The sequence below is a fragment of the Semicossyphus pulcher genome, unplaced genomic scaffold, assembly GCF_022749685.1.
Source record: "Semicossyphus pulcher isolate SPU_LCO1_2020_fin unplaced genomic scaffold, fSemPul1.0.p SCAF_22, whole genome shotgun sequence".
Lineage (NCBI taxonomy): Eukaryota > Metazoa > Chordata > Actinopteri > Labriformes > Labridae > Semicossyphus > Semicossyphus pulcher.
Window position 1 is genome coordinate 16,491,643 of NW_027211696.1, and position 19,892 is coordinate 16,511,534.

Sequence of the window (19,892 nt, forward strand, 5' to 3'; positions counted from 1 at the left end):
TATGTATAAAAAAAATGCATGTTTCCCGTTTATGTATCAGCCTCGTAACTAAGCCTAAATAAATAAAAACGGTTGTCAAAATATCCGCTTCAATCTCAGCGATGACCACACCAGCAATTAGACTTTTTAAAGACCGTTTTTTAGTCAAAAATCTATTTTTGCGCCAAACGCTGCGCCAGAATAAAAGCTTCAGATTATTGCGCCCTTCGGGCCACCAGGAATGACCACTAAAAAGGATGTAGGCCACACCAAACTTTTTTTTAAAACCCACTCACAGTTAATTTTCAAAGACCTTTTTTTTGTTATAATTTTCTCTCTCTTTTCATTTGCCTCGGTGACGTTTCCAAACCACGTGATCAGCGCGGCGGTATAAATAACGAGACAAGGTCCGCCCCCTCTGTGATTCAGGTTTGGACCTTTCGCAGGTTCCCCGGCGCGTTTCTCAGCCTGCCTCTGACGGGGACTGTTCGTTAGTCTGCGATATTTTATAAAACCTGAAAACATATGGAAATAGCGCGAAAACAAGGGGGACATCTCTCACCGACGGCGACACGTGCTCCTTCCTCTCCTCTCCCCCCTCCTCATATGAGTTGCTGAAGAGGGAGGGCAGGGCAGCTCGTGCATCTCATCGTCTTCCTCATCTGGCTTCGGAGGGGCACAAGCCGCGGTGTGTGTGAGCCATGACTCTGAGCTCCGAGATGTCGGATGCCTCCATCCTGTCCGAAGAGACCGACATAGACGTGGTCGGCGAGGGAGAGGATGGGGACAACCACACGCGCTCCTACGTGGACGAGGTGGCACAGATGCACGATGCTGGCATCCTCCTCGCCGGCTCTCCTCCTCCTGCGTGCCTGGACGGCTCCACCTCCTCAAGGGATACCTACAAGCCGGCGGGCAAGAACACCCTGGTGAAGCCCCCTTACTCCTACATCGCCTTAATCACCATGGCCATCCTGCAGAGCCCCAAAAAGAGGCTCACCCTCAGCGAGATCTGCGACTTCATCAGCAACCGCTTCCCCTACTACCGGGAGAAGTTCCCGGCGTGGCAGAACTCCATCAGACACAACTTGTCCCTCAATGACTGCTTCGTGAAGATCCCGAGGGAGCCCGGGAACCCTGGGAAGGGCAACTACTGGACCTTGGACCCGGAGTCTGCTGATATGTTTGACAACGGGAGCTTTCTGAGGCGCAGGAAACGCTTCAAGCGGCAGCAGGCGCAGGACTTGCTGCGGGAACACAACAGCTTTATCCCCGCTGCCGCTGCATATGGGTACGGACCGTACGGCTGCGGAGGATACGGCATCCAGCTCCAGTCCTACCACACACACTCTGCACTTTTTGCTTTCCAGCAGCAGCAGCAGCACTCCAGGCATTCACACTCACACACGGGAACCATTATCCCCGCTCCCTCTTTGATGCCCACCACCACGGACTTAGCCCGGACTAGGTTTTACCCCCAGCTCACCTCCACTTTGGGCTCGGCCAGCGTGCAGGCTGCAGCCCCGGCGCAGAAATCCAGCTCCCCTGTGCAGCGTTCCCCTTTCTCCATAGAGAGTATCATCGGTGGGTCTCTGAGCCCCTCAAGGACTTCTCCGGTTGTTATCCCGGTCTTACCCTCTTCTTTGGGGCCTCCAGCTGCCAGCCAGCCGCAGAACCACCACCCAGGAGCGGTTTTGCACCCGGTTGAAAACTTTCCAAGCAGAGTAGGGAGCGGCTCCAGCGGGTGTTAAATGTCCAGATGCCGGTGCAGCGTTCCCCTTCCTCTGTAGAGAGTATATCACGGGTGCCCCTCCAGGACTTCTCCTGTCAGTGACCCGGTATCACCGTCCTCTTTTGGGGCCTCCGGCGCCGACCCTGGAACGGTTCTTACACCCGGTTGAAAACTTTCCCAGCAGAGTTGTGAGGAACTCTTGCGGGTGTTAAATGTCTTAACAAGAAAACTTTTTCAAAACAGAAACAGCATCAAAAACAAAAAAACGCCCCTCTTTGAAGGTAGGATTATTTTTGTACGTTTATTTGCTAGCACGCAGCTGAATGATGGACATAAACAAACACTAGCCTATTTGTGCCTATATTCATGCTGTTTAAAAAAGATATTTATGTTATTTTTGTCGGTGTGAATCAGACTTTTAAACCACGAACTTTCCCCCCCTGTATTATGAAGTAAATTCAGTCACTGTTTAGGGCGTCTCAGGATAACGACTTTAATGGACAGGTTATAAATGATCACATGTTTATAAAATAGGCTAATAATGTATTTGTGTCAAACACATCCATGTTTTTTTTTTTATTAGTTTGGCAAATTAAAACTTTTTTTACGGTTTTGATTTGAAATTTGTATTAAAGAAAAAAACACAGAGAGCAAAGTCATACATTTATAATAATAATAATAATAATAATATGCAGTGTGTGTTTTATTTCAGTAATAAAAAAAACATTGTACATTTCTTTTTGGGCAAGTATTGTGTAATTGAAGTGTGATATTTTTACACAGTTTGTTTTTTCAACAAGAATAAATCTCGTTTTGCAAAAAAAAAAGGGAATTTGTTTGGAAATAAATTATTTAAATTACGTTGAGTTTCTTGGGCCTAAACTGCCACGCGAGGGAGGATACTAAGGAGGAAGTTTAGCTTAATAACGTTTGATTTGTGTGCTAATAGCAGCTAGTTGTTAGCACAACAATCCAAATCGGCTGTAAGATAACATGGCTTTGAAAAGGGAATGAAAGCATCAAAAATGCGCTTTAAAGACAGGAAGCGCATGTTACTTTGTGTTGCTGCACTATCTGTGTGTACATGCGCACATGAGGCCTGCGTGTCCATCTGCCCTCTCTCACACTCATCCTTGTAATTACGGTGCTCGGACATGGAAAGGTGTCAGCGGGGTGAGTCGGGAGGCTGTATTTTTTCCCCCTTGCTTCAGGTCGGTGATTAAACCGCCGCTGGTGTCGACAGATGTGCCAGCTCTCGAGAAAAAACCTTCCTCATCCAATATTTCATTATCTGTTATTTGGCGCATTTTTCCCCCCCAGACAAAATATTGCTCCTGAGGTCTCGCTATTAAATCGTACGAAAGAGGCATTCAGGGCACCTTCATCCACTCTGCAGTTTTAATGTTTACTCTCCTTTATTTTGCCCCTTTTCTTGTGTCTTAATATACAAGTAGGTGGTGACCTAAAAGGCCAAATAGCGTGCCATGTTCACGCAAAAGAAATGTGCAGATCACTGTAAGGGGATGTATAAACATAGGCCTGAGAGTAGATTACTTAATAGGCTATTTTTATTCTCGTCTCCAAAACAAATTAAAGCCCAGAAGCGCATGTCTGCAGCACCTGTGTTCCCGTGATTCTGCTGCATGTCAGACCTCTCCTTTTTAATCTTTCACGAGCTCTCTGTGTGGACCTTTACTGTACAGCCCCGCTGCTTCCGTGACTGGATGTGTTCGCCCGTCGACTGCGTGTGCCTGCCTCCCCTGATTCAAAGCAACGTGTGTGTGTGTGTGTGTGTGTGTGTGTGTGTGTAGTAGATTGCTAAATTGGTGCAGCGCTTAGAGCCAGTTCACTAGGCCACGGGAGGACAGCTATTGCGTGATGATGTAACACGCAATGAGAGACAGACAGGCACACAAACACACACACACACACGCACACACACACACTGATGAGAGAGAGAGAGAGAGTAGCAGGAAGGAGGTCAGTTGTATGGACTTGTTTACAAATGGAGAAGGTTAAACAGGGAAGGGGCGAGGGTAATCAATGCTATAAGACGCTTGTAGTCTGCTGTAGTCGCACGGGATTTTTCCAGACGATATACTATCACAATAAAAGTCCTGTTGCGTCTGTAGTCCTTAGTTAATTGTAATTTATGGTATTTTAATGCCTTATATCTATATATAAAATGTGAGTATTTCGTGTAGTTTTAAAGGTTTCACCATTATAATAGCACCTGTTATATTTATAAGTGCATTTAACGAGCCTCTCATAACCCACAGTGTGTAGCCTGTTATAGCACGTGTAGCCTGTCAGTAATATTTCTATTATCTCTCTATAATGATAATGTATCTGTAGGACTCCTTTTATTTAGCCTCTCTCAGTTGTAACTCTCGTCTCTGTGTAATTGCTCTGTTAATAACATATTTTTTATGCTAGTAGCTGGGGCCTTTGTTTATGCTAATACGTGTACACGTATCCAGACGCACCCTGAGCTTTGAATAATTGACGCACTTAATTTAAAGGCGCCGCCTTCCCGCATTTAAACGCCATATTGAAAACACGTTTCACGACGAATTCAGGTGTTTAAAACAGTCAAACACTCCCGTTTATGTCTTTTAGGAATTGTAGTAGGCTACATGCTTTATTTTATGTGAGCGTTATAAATACTTGTTCATTTATCACAACGCAGCTCTATGTTTAAATATATGTTTAAAAGAAATAACGTAGCTAGTCTCAAGAGACTTCCTGGTTAAATTAAAGGGGAAAAAACGGCAAAATAAAATAAACATTGGCTCTACGCGTGCGCACAAATGACTAACGGTTAATTTAATATCTAACTATCTATGTGATAACGTGCACCACTGATTTAGTGAAACATTTTCACGGTTGCAGGTCAAACACATATTTGTGGGTGCTCGTGCCTTTTGACCCGCGTGATAACCACAATAACAAACAACATAAATCGGTTTTACGTCTTTAGCTGACGTGTTTCCATGACAGACAGACCCCAGTCTTTGAACCTAACACGACCACGTTACACTAAAATAGTCCTCACATTTTAATTAGGAGAAACCTGTATTCAATTATATGTAGACTAATTATTATAACTATAATTATTATAGTTTTCTATCTTATTATTTAGGTTAATTCGTCTTATTATTATTTTTCCAATTATAATTCTTAATATCCCATAAAATTTAAATGTACAAAGCCCAAGGAAGTAAAAATAAATAAATAACTAGACTGCACAAACGCATCAATTATTTGTTTATTGTGTTAAATATTTAAAATAAAAAAAATAATAATAATTAGCAGTGTTTTAAAAGGAAAAGACTGCTTAAGTTATTGATCTAGTTTGATTAGCAGGAAAGAAACAACATCTTGTGAACCTCATGTGAAAGCGTCTGATCGAGTAACTCAGAGTCTGCTTCGTTAAGCGTGTTGTCATGAGCAGAATAAAAAGGAGCCTAGTTTTTAAAAAAAGGGCTCTTTTCATGACATGTCATAGATCATGTGGGCATCAGCCTCCTTGAGCATGACTGAAGCTCAGTTAGCAGTTTATCCTGCGGGGTCAGAGGTCATGAGGAGAGGGGATAAAGCACAACACTCAGCCCATAAAAGACACTGGGCTTTGGCTAAATGTGTTGGGGCATTCAGGGCTGTGAGAATAATCTATATTTCAAAGGAAGTCATAAAGACGATGCCTACTTCAGTTATAAACGTACATGGCCAGTAAACATCTGGGTCACTCGGGTCACCTATGGCCCTGCTGACTGAATGAGTGTCACACTGACCTCATCAGCTTTTGTCAGCACTCGACAGCAGCACGAGTGTGCGGTAAAGACAGAAAACTGGCCACAACTACTGGGAATACATTTAGTAGTTTTACTGGATGGACTTGGATTTTTATGGAAAGTAGGATTTATACGTTTTCCCCGGCTTACAAAGTGTTCAGCTGTGGAATAAAACTTCTTAATGTTTTAAAATGTGGGGAAAAAAATCCACTCTAGTCTTTCTTATTTTGTATAAAGTATTTTCTTTCTCTTTTGTTTGAATGAGCTCTGCTTTTAAATCAACACAAGTGTATGAGCAACTCAACTTATGAAGTTGGGCTGTAAAATGTAGTTTTTCCTCAATGGAGATTAATTTTAAGGCAAGTAACAATTACACTGTGGCTTAAAAATGTCTCCAACTAAACTTTAGATAAAAAACTTAAGTTGACCTGTTGAAAAATGTTCTTAATTTTTTCTTTACTTTTCTCAATTTTCTTAATTTAGTAACTTAAAACAAGTCAAAGAAGAGTATAATAGTGCAAATGTTAAATTATATACAACACCAAGTGCATGAGGTATAACTGGAAGTTCTCAGTGAAGTTTTTTAATGTGTTTTTTTTTTTCAGTTCAATTCAAAAAGCTTTATTGGCATGAATGTCACAGAAACAGAGTTTAATGTAACAGTTTTTATTGTTCTGCAGGATAACATGCCGTCATAAAAACGTCAAAATAATCTTTATTCATAGCAAAAATTAGGCAAACTAATTCAACACCACGTTTTTCCTCAAGAGAAATAAAACCCAATATTTACACTTTTTTTTATTTAAAAACTTTTTATAATAAAAAAAAGAAATAAGCAACAATATGCATTAAAAGATCCACAAAAAAAGTTATGCACAAACTGACAAAAGTTTGAAGGTCTATCTAACCATCAATATTATAATTCTGCAGGTTAATAATGGTTTCCCATCCATTCAATAATTTATGATCCGTGTTAATAAAAAATAAATAAGTAATACTTTTAATCTGGTCTTATGCATGTGTTAATTAACACATAATGTTTTTATCACAGGAGCGTTGCACGCTGATAAACAGTGCTGTAAATGTGTGACAGTTTTAGCCACAAAAGTTTCAACCCAAGTTTATTTAAAGTAGCAGCAACAATAAGGAGCGAAAACCTTTGAACATCTGTCGGAAAACGATAAAAAGAGAGCAGTTCGAAAAGGTGCGAGTAGAAGGAATGAAATAAAGAGAACGAGTTAAAGGAGTGAATACCTCCCAGGGAGGTGCAGAATCTCTCCATCTGCTATTCAGTGTATGGAACGGTCGCTACACTTATCCCCTCTCTCTAAAAGGAGCTCCGCTTTCCACCCCATTAAAAAGTTTGGGAACTAATGCCACCCCTGAATACTGGCCTAATTAGAGGCTGCTCACAACTGCAAGGACCTGCTACACACGAGTGGCTCTGGGATGGATTCTGCTTTTCCCCTTTTGTAATGGCATCGTTTTGCTCTTTCTTTTTCGGACCCATTACTTCTCTCTTTCTTTCTTTCTTTCTTTTGGTCCTCTCTCGAACAAAAAGGAGAACAGAGCTTCCATCGTCTTTTAGCACTTTTGATCCTCCCCTGCACAGACAAAGTGATGGTGAAAGTCCAGTTTGGAGCAGTGATGAGTAACCATGATGAGCCTTACAGTTACATTTACATGTGTTTGACAGAGGAATTAAAACCTCTGGCTCCGGTCCACCTCACCTTCCTTACAGGCCGGGGAGAAACGCCGAGCTTTCACCACTTCATGAAGTGCAATCTTACGCGTCCTTGCACATCATTTATTCAGCCGAAAACTTTTCAGGGGTGTTTTTATTTGTTCCACATCTTGCCTGTCTCTCACCTCAGCCTGAACCCGGCAGATCCGGGGTTCTGCTGCAGAATTATGTTGCTGCATTTTTCACTTTTTTAGCCGTGCACGTGTTTGCTTTGGCATGCTATCCGCTCGTGCAAACAACCAGGGGCCCGTAGCTTATCCATCACGCTTGTGCAGAATGTGATGATAAAATAACAGGCGGCTTGAAACAAACCATTTGTTACAGCAGGATTTATTATTCTGTCCACTTGAAACAAAGCACAGAGGTTACCTAGACATCTCCTACTTAGGTTACAACAATAAATAGAGCAAAAATCAGCCGCGGCAAATCAGCAACTTCGAAAGTCCCAAATCCAGAGTCCAGCAGCTGTGTGATGTTGCTGACCGTTTGCATCCCTCACATCATTTAGCATCATCACATTACCGTTCAGAGGGGTCTGCCAAAGAAGCACTGCCTGTGACTACCAGCTTCAGGCTTGATTAGTTACATGCAACAACGCCTCTTGGTCATAAACACTTCATCGGGCTCCAGCAGCCAGTTCATCATGGTGACACCCGCAGGTAATCTACACCAACTGCTGCAGCTGACACAAGGCAGGAGCCAAACATTTCCTCTGAGCGGGGCTCGCTTCTAAACACAGACCGGCTGCAACCTATACAGCAAACACACAGCGCTACACTCGGTAAATAAAGTCGGATAAGTTCACTGGTTAACTGCATGTGTGTGTGTGTGTGTGTAGGTTGTGGGAAGTTCAAACCAATTTCGATACCTACACTTAAGGATCAGCTAATACTGAGTAGCCTCTGATACTCGCATGATATAAAAATAATATTATCATGTAAGTATTTAACAGCTGAAGGCCATACTACTTACTCTGTATGGATGTGACATGAATGCTATCACTGATGTAAAGCCTGGCTCAGTACACTGAAGGAATCCTTACCAAGACGAGCACGTAGAAACAAGCTGAGCTAACGTTAGCCGCAGCTCAATTCATGGCCACACCTGGCGTCCTGTGTTCGCAAATAGTGTCAGAGAAACCCTCAACATGGAACTGCCTTACTTTGTGTTTTTACCAGTTTAAACTGCAAAATAGAAAACTAAAGCCCTAAAATTTATGATTAGAAAACACTCATAGCTCACATTTTGCTAGCTTCAGCTAATGTTACAGTCTTTGCCAGCTAAGCACCCTGATTCTTAACATGAAACTACTTTACTTTGTGTTTTTACTGCATTTAATTATTTGAACTTTGAATTTAAAAGCAAAACAGCCTTAAAATGTATGATTAGAAAACACTGACTGCGCACATTTCGATGGCTTTGGCTAATGTGACAATCTATGCTAGCCATTCACTCTGATTTTTAAAAACAAAATGTTTTAACATGTTTTTACTAGTTTAATTAATCTGAACTGCTAAATAGTAAACTAAGCCTTAAAGTCAAGCTGAAATGAAAAATGTCATTTCAATCCTTTTAGATCACATCCTCGGTAATATTGTACCGTGTATAGTGCATCTATTTGACAATATAGGCCAAAAAAAATACAGAAAATCCATTTCTTCGTATTCTTATATCAAAATCCAATCTTTTTTTCTTCCGGTAAAACTAAATTTCACTCGTGCTTGCGTAAGTTAGCACCAAACAATTTCAACCAATCAATCTGCAACATTTAGCCGCAGAACACCAAGAACGCTCGGTCAGTTAGCTAGCTACTGCACAGTGGAGAACGTCTGTCTACGCCCACTTCTCAACGATCAAATCAAATCTCTCTAATGATATGTCCCGCCTGGACGTCCTGTTTCACTCGGAAATACGTCACAATACGGAAGCTAGATACTTTTGAAATGCCGTTTCAGCTCGACTTTGAAATTCTGTGATTTAGAAAACACTGACTGCTCACATTTTGCTACTTCCGGCTAATACAATCTATGCTAGCTACGCACCCTGATTTTCATCATGAAACCGCCTTACTTTGTGTTTTAACTGCATTTAATTATTTGAACTTTGAATTTAAAACTAAGACCACCTTAAAACGTTTGATAAGAAAACACTGATTGCTCACATTTTGCTAGCTTCCGCTAACAGGACAGTCTCTGCTAGCTAAGCACTATAAACATAAAACTGCTCACTTTGTGTTTTTACTATTTTAAATAATCTAAACTTTGTGTTTGCTGATATTTAGCTAGCTTTGACTAACGTTACAATCTTTGCTAGCTTTGCACCCTGATTCTTAGCTTGAAACTGCTTTACTTTGTGTTTTTAGCGCTTTAAATCATCAAAATTTTGTGTTTGCTGATATTTAGCTAGCTTTGCTAACGCTACGGCTCTGCTAGCAGCAAACTGTTCTTCTCTGGATAATTTACCTAGAATTAGCTCTTATTTTCCACTCTAAAACAACAGTTGTTAGGCAGCCATATTATATATTATTGTTTTGTAGGCTTCTGTTTTGGAAAAGAAGAAATAAGTCCATTTTTAGGAGTCAGAAAAGTTACTGGAATGCATCTGTGCATTGACTAGCATACTTGCTACTAATCAATGCTGCATTTTAGGCTCTACTGGAAGCGTTTCTGATTAAGTATTGGAACAACTCCAGTTCAAAGCTCTTCAGAAAGCTTCCAAGTTTTACATTTCAGTCTGCATCCTCTAGATTATGTCATCGATTTCACAATGACGATGGCCCTGTCACTCAAACGGAAAGAAAAAACATCAACACTGGAAGCCACCCATGTAGCCTCATTCAATCCTCACTTTTCCTTCTCCTCCCCCCAAACATTCCCCCTCTGTTTGTATATTTCTCTCCCTCCATCCTCCTCTCTCTCCAGCTCTCCGCCTCATTGACTCGACCACAAAGTGTCTATGGCAGGATGATTCGGATCTCTGAAAGGGAACAGGGAGACAGACGCTGGAGCTGAGCGTTTAAGCGGTCGCGTCGATGCGCCACACCTCCTTCTGTGTCGCTCAGGCTTCTGGAAGTTTGCCCGAATCTGTCTCCATATTTGACATACGTGCTCTTCTCGCACAGCAACAGATCGAGCCACAATTAGATCCAGAGACTTTAGGATGCACTCACAAGCCTTGGATGTAGCCTTTGCCAAGATGTTAGCCACATTAAAGACACAACCATGACCCTCTGCAACGTATTAGCGACTGAGCTTTGATTTCCTGATCACACGCTGCATGGTTATGTACGACATGGTCGAGGTGAGGAAAGCCCCTCAGAAAAGACACGTCCTGAAAGTGTCAACTGCCCTTTGAGTCATGACTCAGTAATGGCAGGAGAAAGAGCAACTACAGGGGGGAGAGAGAGTGAGAGGAAATGTGATATATGTGAGTGTTTAAGTGATCATTTCCCCACATTCACTGTATGTAAGGAGCTCTCAGTGGCCTGCAGCATGGGTGGCAGCAGTACACACAGTCTTATCTTAAGAGGAAGTACAGATACTTGTGTTACAACGACTCTCGTAAAAGTAAAAGTACAGATTGAACTTCTTTACCAAAATAAAATCACAAGCTCTGACATGTACTCGCTGAATAAAGTCAAAGTCACCCTCTGAAGGTCGATTCTTCTGGCAATATCGTGAAAATAATCAACATTAAAGGGCCAGTTCGCCGATTTTCAACCTCAGTCCTATCATGCTATTGCAGGGAGCTAATGTCATTATGGTAGGAAAGAAAATTTAATTTGGCTCTGTGCCTTTGGAGGACGCTATCCGCTTCTCCAATGGGCCCGGTTAAACCTGCCAGACCAGACTACGCAACACGAATCATCTGGCGGAGGCCAGGGAGCTCGCTAAACTACACTTCCTCAATCTAGGACGCCCGCCTCCGTTGTCATGTCTCGTTCAAAATCGTCAGGTTTGAAATGTAGACTGCAGTCCTGAAGACGATTCACCGGTATATTCCCGTCATATTTCAGACTCTACCGCTCTGAGCCGTTGCCTGCAGTGAAAACTGTAGTATTTCTCTCCAGCGTCTCTCGCTGGGCCGTTCCATTCAGATGGAGGGGCGCAATGCACGCTGGGTGTTGTAGGAATGTAGAATGGCCGAAACCCCGAGCTGTTTGTACAACTTTCTCCGCAGCTATGGCGCCAGTTTCAAATATTAATGCTTCTATCGAGCTTTGATTGACAGTGGCTTCTTCCAGGGGCGAACTGCTCCTTTGATTTGCTCCAATGTTCAAATCAGTTGGACGGGAAACATCTTGTTGCTCTGAATCTGCTGAGACGTCAACAAGAATGTTGGCTTGTTCACTTTTATCCATGTGGCTACAACTTCTTGCCGTCCATTGTGTCCCCTTTGTTCTCTTGATATGTCATCATGCAACGCCCATCGTGCCTGATATTCAGTTACCGCATCGCCATGGAATCGTCTTTTCTATAGTATTACTGTCCCGTCAGTTTGGGTTAAAATCAGCTGAAGTACGTTTTTGAAAATGTAAGGAGTAGAAAGTACAGATATTGGTGTAAAAATGTAGGTGTCTAAAATTAAAAAGATGTCAGAATAATAAGTACACAAGTAAAGTACAAAAACCTGAAAGCTCTTCTCAAGCTCACGTCTCATCCAAAAGGAATTTTCTGCAGATTGATGGCAAGTTTTTCCACCAAACCCCTCTCCTCCCCTTCTTTTCCCTCCCCAGGTTTGATAAAATAACAAAAGAAAACACACACCTAGCGAGCAGCAACAATGTTGACTCTCTCAAAGGGGGGAAAGAAACTGTAAAAACACTGTATATCCTTTAGCGCCGTCCTGCTGAAAGCCTCCTTTTGTCTGGACTAGCGGTGGTAACATCAAACTGGCGAGATCTCACCAGCGTGGAGAAAAAAAAGATGCTGTTCTATTTGATACTTCCTCCCAAGGCGGGCGGCACTTCCTGTTCCCCGTCACAACACTTTCAGGGGCCTCTATCAAAGTATAACTGCGCCGAAGGGGGCGTCCAGCGGGCCCCTGCGCTTCAGGGTGGTCAAGCCCGCCAATTCTGAGCAGATCCCTGACTCTCTCTCTCTCTCTCTCTCTCTCTTTCTCGCTCTTTGGATAAATGAAGTGGCTCCGCTGGCAGGTAACCGGATCCATATTCAGGGCACAGCAGGGTGCTGCAGACCTGCTGAAATGTAGCCCAACTCCAGTGTTAGCACAGGCTAAATTTACCTCTTGAATTCTAATGCAATTCCTATGCTAACAGAAGCTAAATACCCCCGATCTCCTACTCCTACTCAGTTCACATAAACTGCAACAGTTCAGGGAGCAGTAAGAGGTCCATCTTGTGTGTTTACTGGAGTTCAGTAATCTGAACGTAGCCGGTCTCTCTGTTTAGGAGGGGGTTTGATGTTTTATCTCCGGTGCTCAGAGTGCCTCACTTATGCTTCCATTTTGCCCTCTCGTACACGGGAAAGCTGGAAAAGTGGCTTTTACACACCCACATACCCTCGGTGCACACAAAATGTGAACACAAAGACTAATTACCACCAGCCAACAGGGCGATCATTATGCAAGCAGAGTTCTCCAAACAGCCAAATATGTGTTTTAGCAGGAATCAGGTCTCTAACTCTCACTCTGTGTGATACTGATGATGTGACCACTGGTTAAAGGAACAGACCACTTATTTCAGTACGAGGCGACAATTAATTTAAGAGTTTGAACAACTTTAGGAGGGACATATTCCACTCACATTACATGTGGTGGCTTTAAAGGAAGGATTCTGACATTTTTGAAGCTCAATCTCAATCTCTATCTGTCGCTGAGTGAGGTAACACAATGGTGATTGAGCCTATGGCCCACTGATGAAAGCCTTTGCATTTGCAGTATTACAGACTGGGTGTCTGTGGCGACTTTTGCACAAACGGTGCCCAGTTAGTGACGCTTTTTCTGTCACCCAGCAGTGGACGGTCTGCCAGAGAGGGTAGGCCGGAGCTAAGCGGCTGCTTTTCCAGTCTCTGAGTAAACAGTAATCTACTATGGCTGAACAAACAAAGAAAAGATGGATGACTACAGATACAACTTCAACAATAAGTGACAATCCAAAGAAAAAGAAACAAACTCGACGCTCAGATGAAGCAAACAGTCTGAAAAGGAAAGCGACCGTCAGCGAGGAAAATCACGAGTTACAACCGGAGCCAACCGTGGACGTCACAAATGCAACACTGTCTGATCTAAGGATGTAATTTAAAAAAAAATTTAGCGCTAAATCACATAGTGTATAATACAATTTAACAGTGTGGACCAATTTGCCTACACTCACATCCACCCAGCCTCGCTGGTCACTTGGTGTGAATTGAGAAGTCTTTTTCAAACCAAACAGCTCCCGACAAGGTTGTTTCACTTAACAGTATAACATACTGTTAGACAGTTTTCTTAAAATAGATGATTATGATATAATGAGGGAGAAAAGCTGCTAAAAAAGTGATGCCCCAAGCCCAGTGCTTTAGGTATCCCAGCATGCTTTGAGAAGCGAGCAGCTTGCAATACACAATGAATGGGGACTATTTTTTAGCCGCGTTACTATCCACGTGGGTACGCACAGTCCTCATTCAATCAGTCAAATTTTATTCATATAATGCCAAGTCGTGACTAAAGTTATCTCAAGACACTTAACAAAAACCTTTTTTTTTATATAATTAAGACCCACCATGAATCGAGCCATGAGCAGTACTTGGCAACAACAGTAACAGGAGGTGTCCAACAAATTATTGTGAGAAAGTGTGTTATGACAAAAGGTGTACAATGCATGGAAATATTTTATGGTACATATTTGCAAGAATTGAGATGATTGTGAAAATTCTTGTGAAATATTCAAAGTGATGTTTTATGGCACATCACATGTGGAGATCACATGTGATGTCCTACGAGTCACTGGGAATTTATCACACTATTTCTCCTCTCAGTATCGTCGTCATGGCAGCGGATAGGAGGGTAAAACTTCTAAATTAGTTTGGAGGTCAAATGAATTAATAAAACAAACTTTGACTAATCAGAAAATGTTTTGGCAGCTCCAGTCAGAAATGTATGTGGCGCTGATTTGGATGTATGACCTCAGTACTCCTAAAGACTTCGAGAATAAAAACCTGGTAAAATAAAAGATAATGAAAATAGGTCCAGACGTCAGCCCGAGATGTTTGCTCAGGTGTTTCCCATACAAGCTGGTGTCAGATATTTCTGTGTTTCTTTTCAGCTAAACAACCAAACAAAAGATGCTAAATTAATCACATGCTAACATATGGAACCCAAAACCTCACGACTCGTCTTATCTTCAGTGAAAACAATATTTCGCCGAACATTCGCAGTGCTTCTCTAATTGTGGCCCGCTGTACGTGAAGCCTAAGAAAACAACATCTAAATTTGTAGAAAGTCTGTGTTTGTTTCTTTAGCCGTGGAAGTTTCTCAAACGATGCCCTGGATGGTCTTCAGCGGCTGTTTATCCTCCGCTGATTCATGTGCAGCGCTGCGGCCGACGCGGCCAACTCAAACACGATAGAATAATACATTTGGAAACTTTCAACAAAACTGGATTACAGAGCGAGCTCTTGTTTGAAAAAGCAAAGATATTAGGTGCCGGATAAACACAGAGGAGAATTGAGACAGTTTATAGGAAAAGGGCTTTGAAAAGGGGCGGGTCTACTTCCTGAAAGTCAACAGAAGAAACCCACCATGTGTTCATTAATGGATCATTAGGAGTCTTGTGTACTCCTGAAAGCAGCGAGCCCAGAATCCGACGTTTAACCACCAAAAAATCGGAAACAACCCAAACAAGAAATCCAAGACGTCGTGCAGACAGGATGCAGGCAGCAGCAGAGGCTCGACAGCTGCGTCGTCTCCGCTCTGCCTCGTTGTTTTTTACAGGAGCTTAATTGATTCATTGGCCTCCTCTTCTTGATCTCTCCGTCCTCTCCCGTCACTCTGCGACCAGGTGGAACGAGTCGGCGCAAGGAGAGGTCTCAGTGCGAGCGTGAGCACACATGCTACACAGATCAGCGTGTTTCCAATCTCTCTGCCCGTCAGCAGAGGGGATAGAGTTACCGCGCGCCGCTGGGGAGAGAGGGGTGAGACTCTGGCTGGATGGTGCTGAGATGTCACATAAATCTGAACATCTGAACGCTGGTCATTTGTTAGCTGTGGAACTTTTCCTCCCCTGCTTACCTCACACTTTGCTCACCCTCCTCAGACTTATGCAACAAGCAAGGTCAGTTTAAGGGAGATTTGAACCAGTTCTGTCTTCTTACTAAGAGTCAATGACGGCCATCCTTTGGCTCTTCCTGCAGCTTAAGAGCGCAGTCGAACAAAAGTTGTGATAAGCTTCGTTTACGGCGAAGTATGAGATCTCTAGGAAGTTCTTATTAAGTAATGAAATGCACCAGTAAACTCAGGCACAGAGGAAACAATAAATCTCAAGCACACATGTTAAATTAGATGAGACAAAAGTCTAAATATGCATATTTGTACGAACAAATCATGTTGTGACTGGGCCCTGAAAATGAGAGCCATCTGGAAAAGCAGGTTTCTTTTCACCAGATTATTAATCACCTTGTTGTGTTTCGCAGCAAAGTCAGTTTCCAACTGGAACCGACATTTTACTCGGTGCCATGCTTGCAAAAAGTTGTGTTGAGGTGAGTTTTTAGAACAAATCTGCTCTTAAATGATCAATACTGGTGGTGGGACTCGCAGGGTAACTCACGATACGATACATGGCCCAGGATAACGATAATATCACGATACAGCGATTCTGCGATAATTGATATGTTGCAAGACAATGATATAACGATACATCACGATATCTGATAAAACTAAGATAAACATGATGATGCGGTGACTCATATTGGCAGGATTTTTGGTGCCAGCGATGTGATAATTGTATCACGCCAGTTGGGACGACGATATATTGCGATATCGATATTTTGTCCCACCCCTACTCAATACTACACTCAAGTGGTTTGAAGCTCGTAGGCAGTGAGCTTACCTCCAGTTTGTGGCCCTCCTGTTTTACTGTTACTGTTACATCACAGGTGTTAAACATACAATAATCAGTAACCTTAGAGCCCATAAGGATGTTTGGACAACACTTACGACTGTATCTCAAGGTATCTCAGGAATCTCAAGAATCGTTAAACACTTTTACTAAAAAATAGAAACTAAACTAGAACCGCCAGGGGTAACAGTGTACCTACAACCGCCAACGAGTAAAATGTACCCGCTATTAGAATGTATTGATTGTAAATGGTTCATTTATGCAGCTTACAAATGACAACATGACAGTGAAATAAAACAATAAACCTTTTCTGAACAAGGTGCTTCGCAGAAAACAAACCTAAGAACAGCATGTATAATCCGGAGAGCTCCCCATTGTCAGACTCACCTTCACTCGAGGCACTGAGTAAATCTAATGCCCGAGTTCATGACGTGATGAGCAACTTGATGACACACAGTAGTAGAAAAAAAGGCGTTGCCATAGCAACATACAATGTATCAATCTAGACGCGCGAAATGAATACCGCGAAAATGACGGAGTTCGATATTAATTTGACCCGCTGGTGGTTATAGGTATAACAACAGGGGGCGCTACCGAACAAAATAACAGTTTATGAGCATGTCAAGTTGCCACTGTTTTCCCTATCTCTAGTACTCACAAAGTACAACCATAGCTTGGGGTAAGGGTTAAAAAAAATTGTTTTTACTAAGCATTGGACGAAAGATTTTCTGATCCAAGTAGTTAAAAAAAAGTCTTTAAGGTTTCTGGAAATGTTAAATTACTGAACAATCCTCTGGGTATACAAGAGGGCTCAAACTGGGGCTACATTAGCTTAGCATTAAACACTGGAAGCAGGAACAGCTAGCTTAGCTCTGACCAATGGTAAAAACAAGTCATCCTAGCGTCACTTATGAAGCTCGCTTGGTCTATCAATCGTCCTGTGTAACTCTTGGCAAGAAAACAAACGGGCCAATTTCCCCAAAATGTCAAACTACTCCTTCTGTCTCTTTTCTGGAGGCAACAAGTAGCAGCGCTTCTATCCAAGCTAAACCAGGAAGTAAGAACGCTTCTTCTTCTTGTCATATTTGTTCATCTTTCGCCACATTTTCAACACGTTGACAGTTGGCTATGACTTGAAGTACTTTGGCCTTTAGAAAAACTATCACTTATTCACTTCCTGTTTTTTAAAAGGAGGAAAGTCTTCAGTTTATAACGGAGAACTTTTTCAAGCCTAGCATGTACCTTTAAAAGTACTTTTCGCCGTTGCTACCTTCAGAGTATCTTAAGCCGAGAGTCTAACAGTCTGACAGATTGATACTCTCTCGTTAACACTTAATGACTTTCCCAGTCTAAACAAACAATCAGTGTCTCAGAAGCAGAGCAGGGGGAGGGATTGACAGGGCGATCAACTCTCTCTTTAGGGCTGTAGAACGAGACCTGCTGTCAGAGGAGGAGCTGAGACCGGCTTCACCAAAGAATTTATCCTCCTTGTCTTTAGCTGCTGAGGGCGGTCAGTGTGGTGACCTCTCCCCCCCCCCCCGGCAGGAGGGGTCCACCGGTGACCCCTGTATTCCCCTGCATCCCCTGCTCAATGCGGGCCATTCATGAGTGTGTGTTTATCCTAGTGATGCTCCGCAGGGACGTTCTGCTATCCACCAGCATTTTATGGAGCCTGAGGGGGAGAGAGAGAGGAGAGCGATGGAAGCGTTTAACTACTTTACTCACACTTACTCACAGAAACATTTCTACTCGCCCCTTCCACAATTGTTTGTTTTACTTCTCCGTGCTCCAAAATGGCGTTATAATCCACTTGATTCCTCATATTCCTTCATTCGACGCGACACCATTTGGCTTAAGGATGGATACGCGCTGAAGAATAACACAAACGTTCGCTCTCTCACACCGCCTTAGACAAACATACAGTTGAGGCGCACCAACCGAGAGTGAGAGTGAAGGAAGTGTTGAAACATGTCTTACGGCGCTAAACGAAGTGAACCTTGAAGTTATTTAGCTTCCTTCCAACCAACCATCTGGATCCCCCCCTTCCAAACCTGACTTTTGGATCTCCCCCTCTCACCAACGTCGGCCTCCGGGGACCTGCCATGGAGGAGGAGAGGGATGCGTACACTCTTTTGTTTTTACAGCTGAGGTCATTAAAGTTGTACGTGCGGGATTAGACAAAGAGCAGAAAGAGCACGGTGGTGTCTGAAGTCAGATTCACATTCGTATGAAGGAATGTGCAAACTCATGACTCGTCCAACAAGTGAGCAAGCGATCTGCTGGATGTTGTGAGGAACCAAATGCGACACGCTTTATCCCATTTCTTGTCTGACTGGGATGTGGCCCTAAGATGGACCCCACACACTTTTTGACACTTTCATCAGAATGAATGTCCCCCTTATCATCCCCCATATGCTAAACATCAGTGCAGATAATTTAATGTATCATTTATTACAGAGAATTACAGCTGTGTCCCAATTCAGGAGCTGCTTCCTTCAAAGGACATATTTGAAGGCCCATTGTGTCACAGCGGCGCTTGAGTGTTAGCTGTTAAATATAAGATGATAAAATTCAATGCAGTCAAGTTTCTAACTATCAAGTATGTACGCAGCGCAAACTAGGAGTCATGATTGGACGACTCAAAAAGCTCCCTGGTATGTGATTGTCATGATTGGATGAAGACTCCTCGCTATGGCAACACGCAACATCAAAGCCCCCAAAGAGAATCCTCATCGGTCGTACTCGTTACTACTCAACACGGTCTCAGAGCAGACCATCATCATGGCTGCGTCTGTGCCAAGATAATACAGATACAATTCACTGTCAGACTTTTTGAACAGGTTATATAAATTGGCCAATAATATCATTATTAGACGAGCTGCTAACACCTTGTGTTTTCTCTTTATAAAGACCGGATACTACAGGTAAGAGTGCTATATGTTGGGTGGAAAAAAAGTGACTTGACTTGAGACTTGACTTGCCTTAACTAAGGACTCGACTTTACTAACCTGTGACTTGACTTGACTTGACTTGTAAAAGAAAAAATGACTTGAGACTTGAGCAAAGATGACTTGGTCACAACACTGCCTCCAGATGCGGCCGACAAATATGCATCTCCTTTTCCCGGGACACAAAGGATAAATCGAGTGCGTCCTTCATGGCCCAACGTACCCCGCGATTCTTTGCGTGCCAGTGCAAATGAGATGGTGGACTCTCAAGTGGTCGAGGAATACACTTTAAAATGTAAAAGGTTTTGGTTTTAACTCAATCGAATAGCTGCGATACAAATGTTAAAAAACGAAAGGGCCTTTGAAGCAAATCATCTTTAGGTTAAGTTTCTTGATGTTAGTTATGTTAGCTGGTTAGCCAACTAGCTAGCTGTTGCTAGGCAACAGGATATGTGATGCAAGGGTTCGGATGGCAACAGCTGGTGACGCAAACAGGAAAACCTCCGTACGCCAGACCATTTCAGTTCGGCTTTAGCGGTCCACTGCGTCCTTGGAAGGATGCAGCCCCCAAATTGGGACACAGCTTACAATTACCATCTCTTGTTTCCTAGTTCAGCATGTTTCCCATAATGCCTCTGAC

At 42.8% G+C, this 19,892-nt stretch overlaps 1 protein-coding gene across 1 annotated transcript; it reads left to right on the forward strand.

Moving 5' to 3' along the window:
• Positions 1-367: 367 nt before the first annotated feature.
• foxd1 (forkhead box D1) lies at positions 368-2,447 on the forward strand. Its single transcript, XM_069673625.1, has one exon. It carries the CDS (start codon positions 681-683, stop codon positions 1,728-1,730), a length of 1,050 nt encoding a protein of 349 aa, XP_069529726.1. The 5' UTR covers positions 368-680; the 3' UTR covers positions 1,731-2,447.
• The last annotated feature ends 17,445 nt before the right edge of the window (positions 2,448-19,892 follow it).

What these genes read in the sequence shown, in the direction of transcription:
- foxd1 (XM_069673625.1), top strand. Translation starts at nt 681, where the DNA reads ATGACTCTGAGCTCCGAGATGTCGGATGCCTCCATCCTGTCCGAAGAG.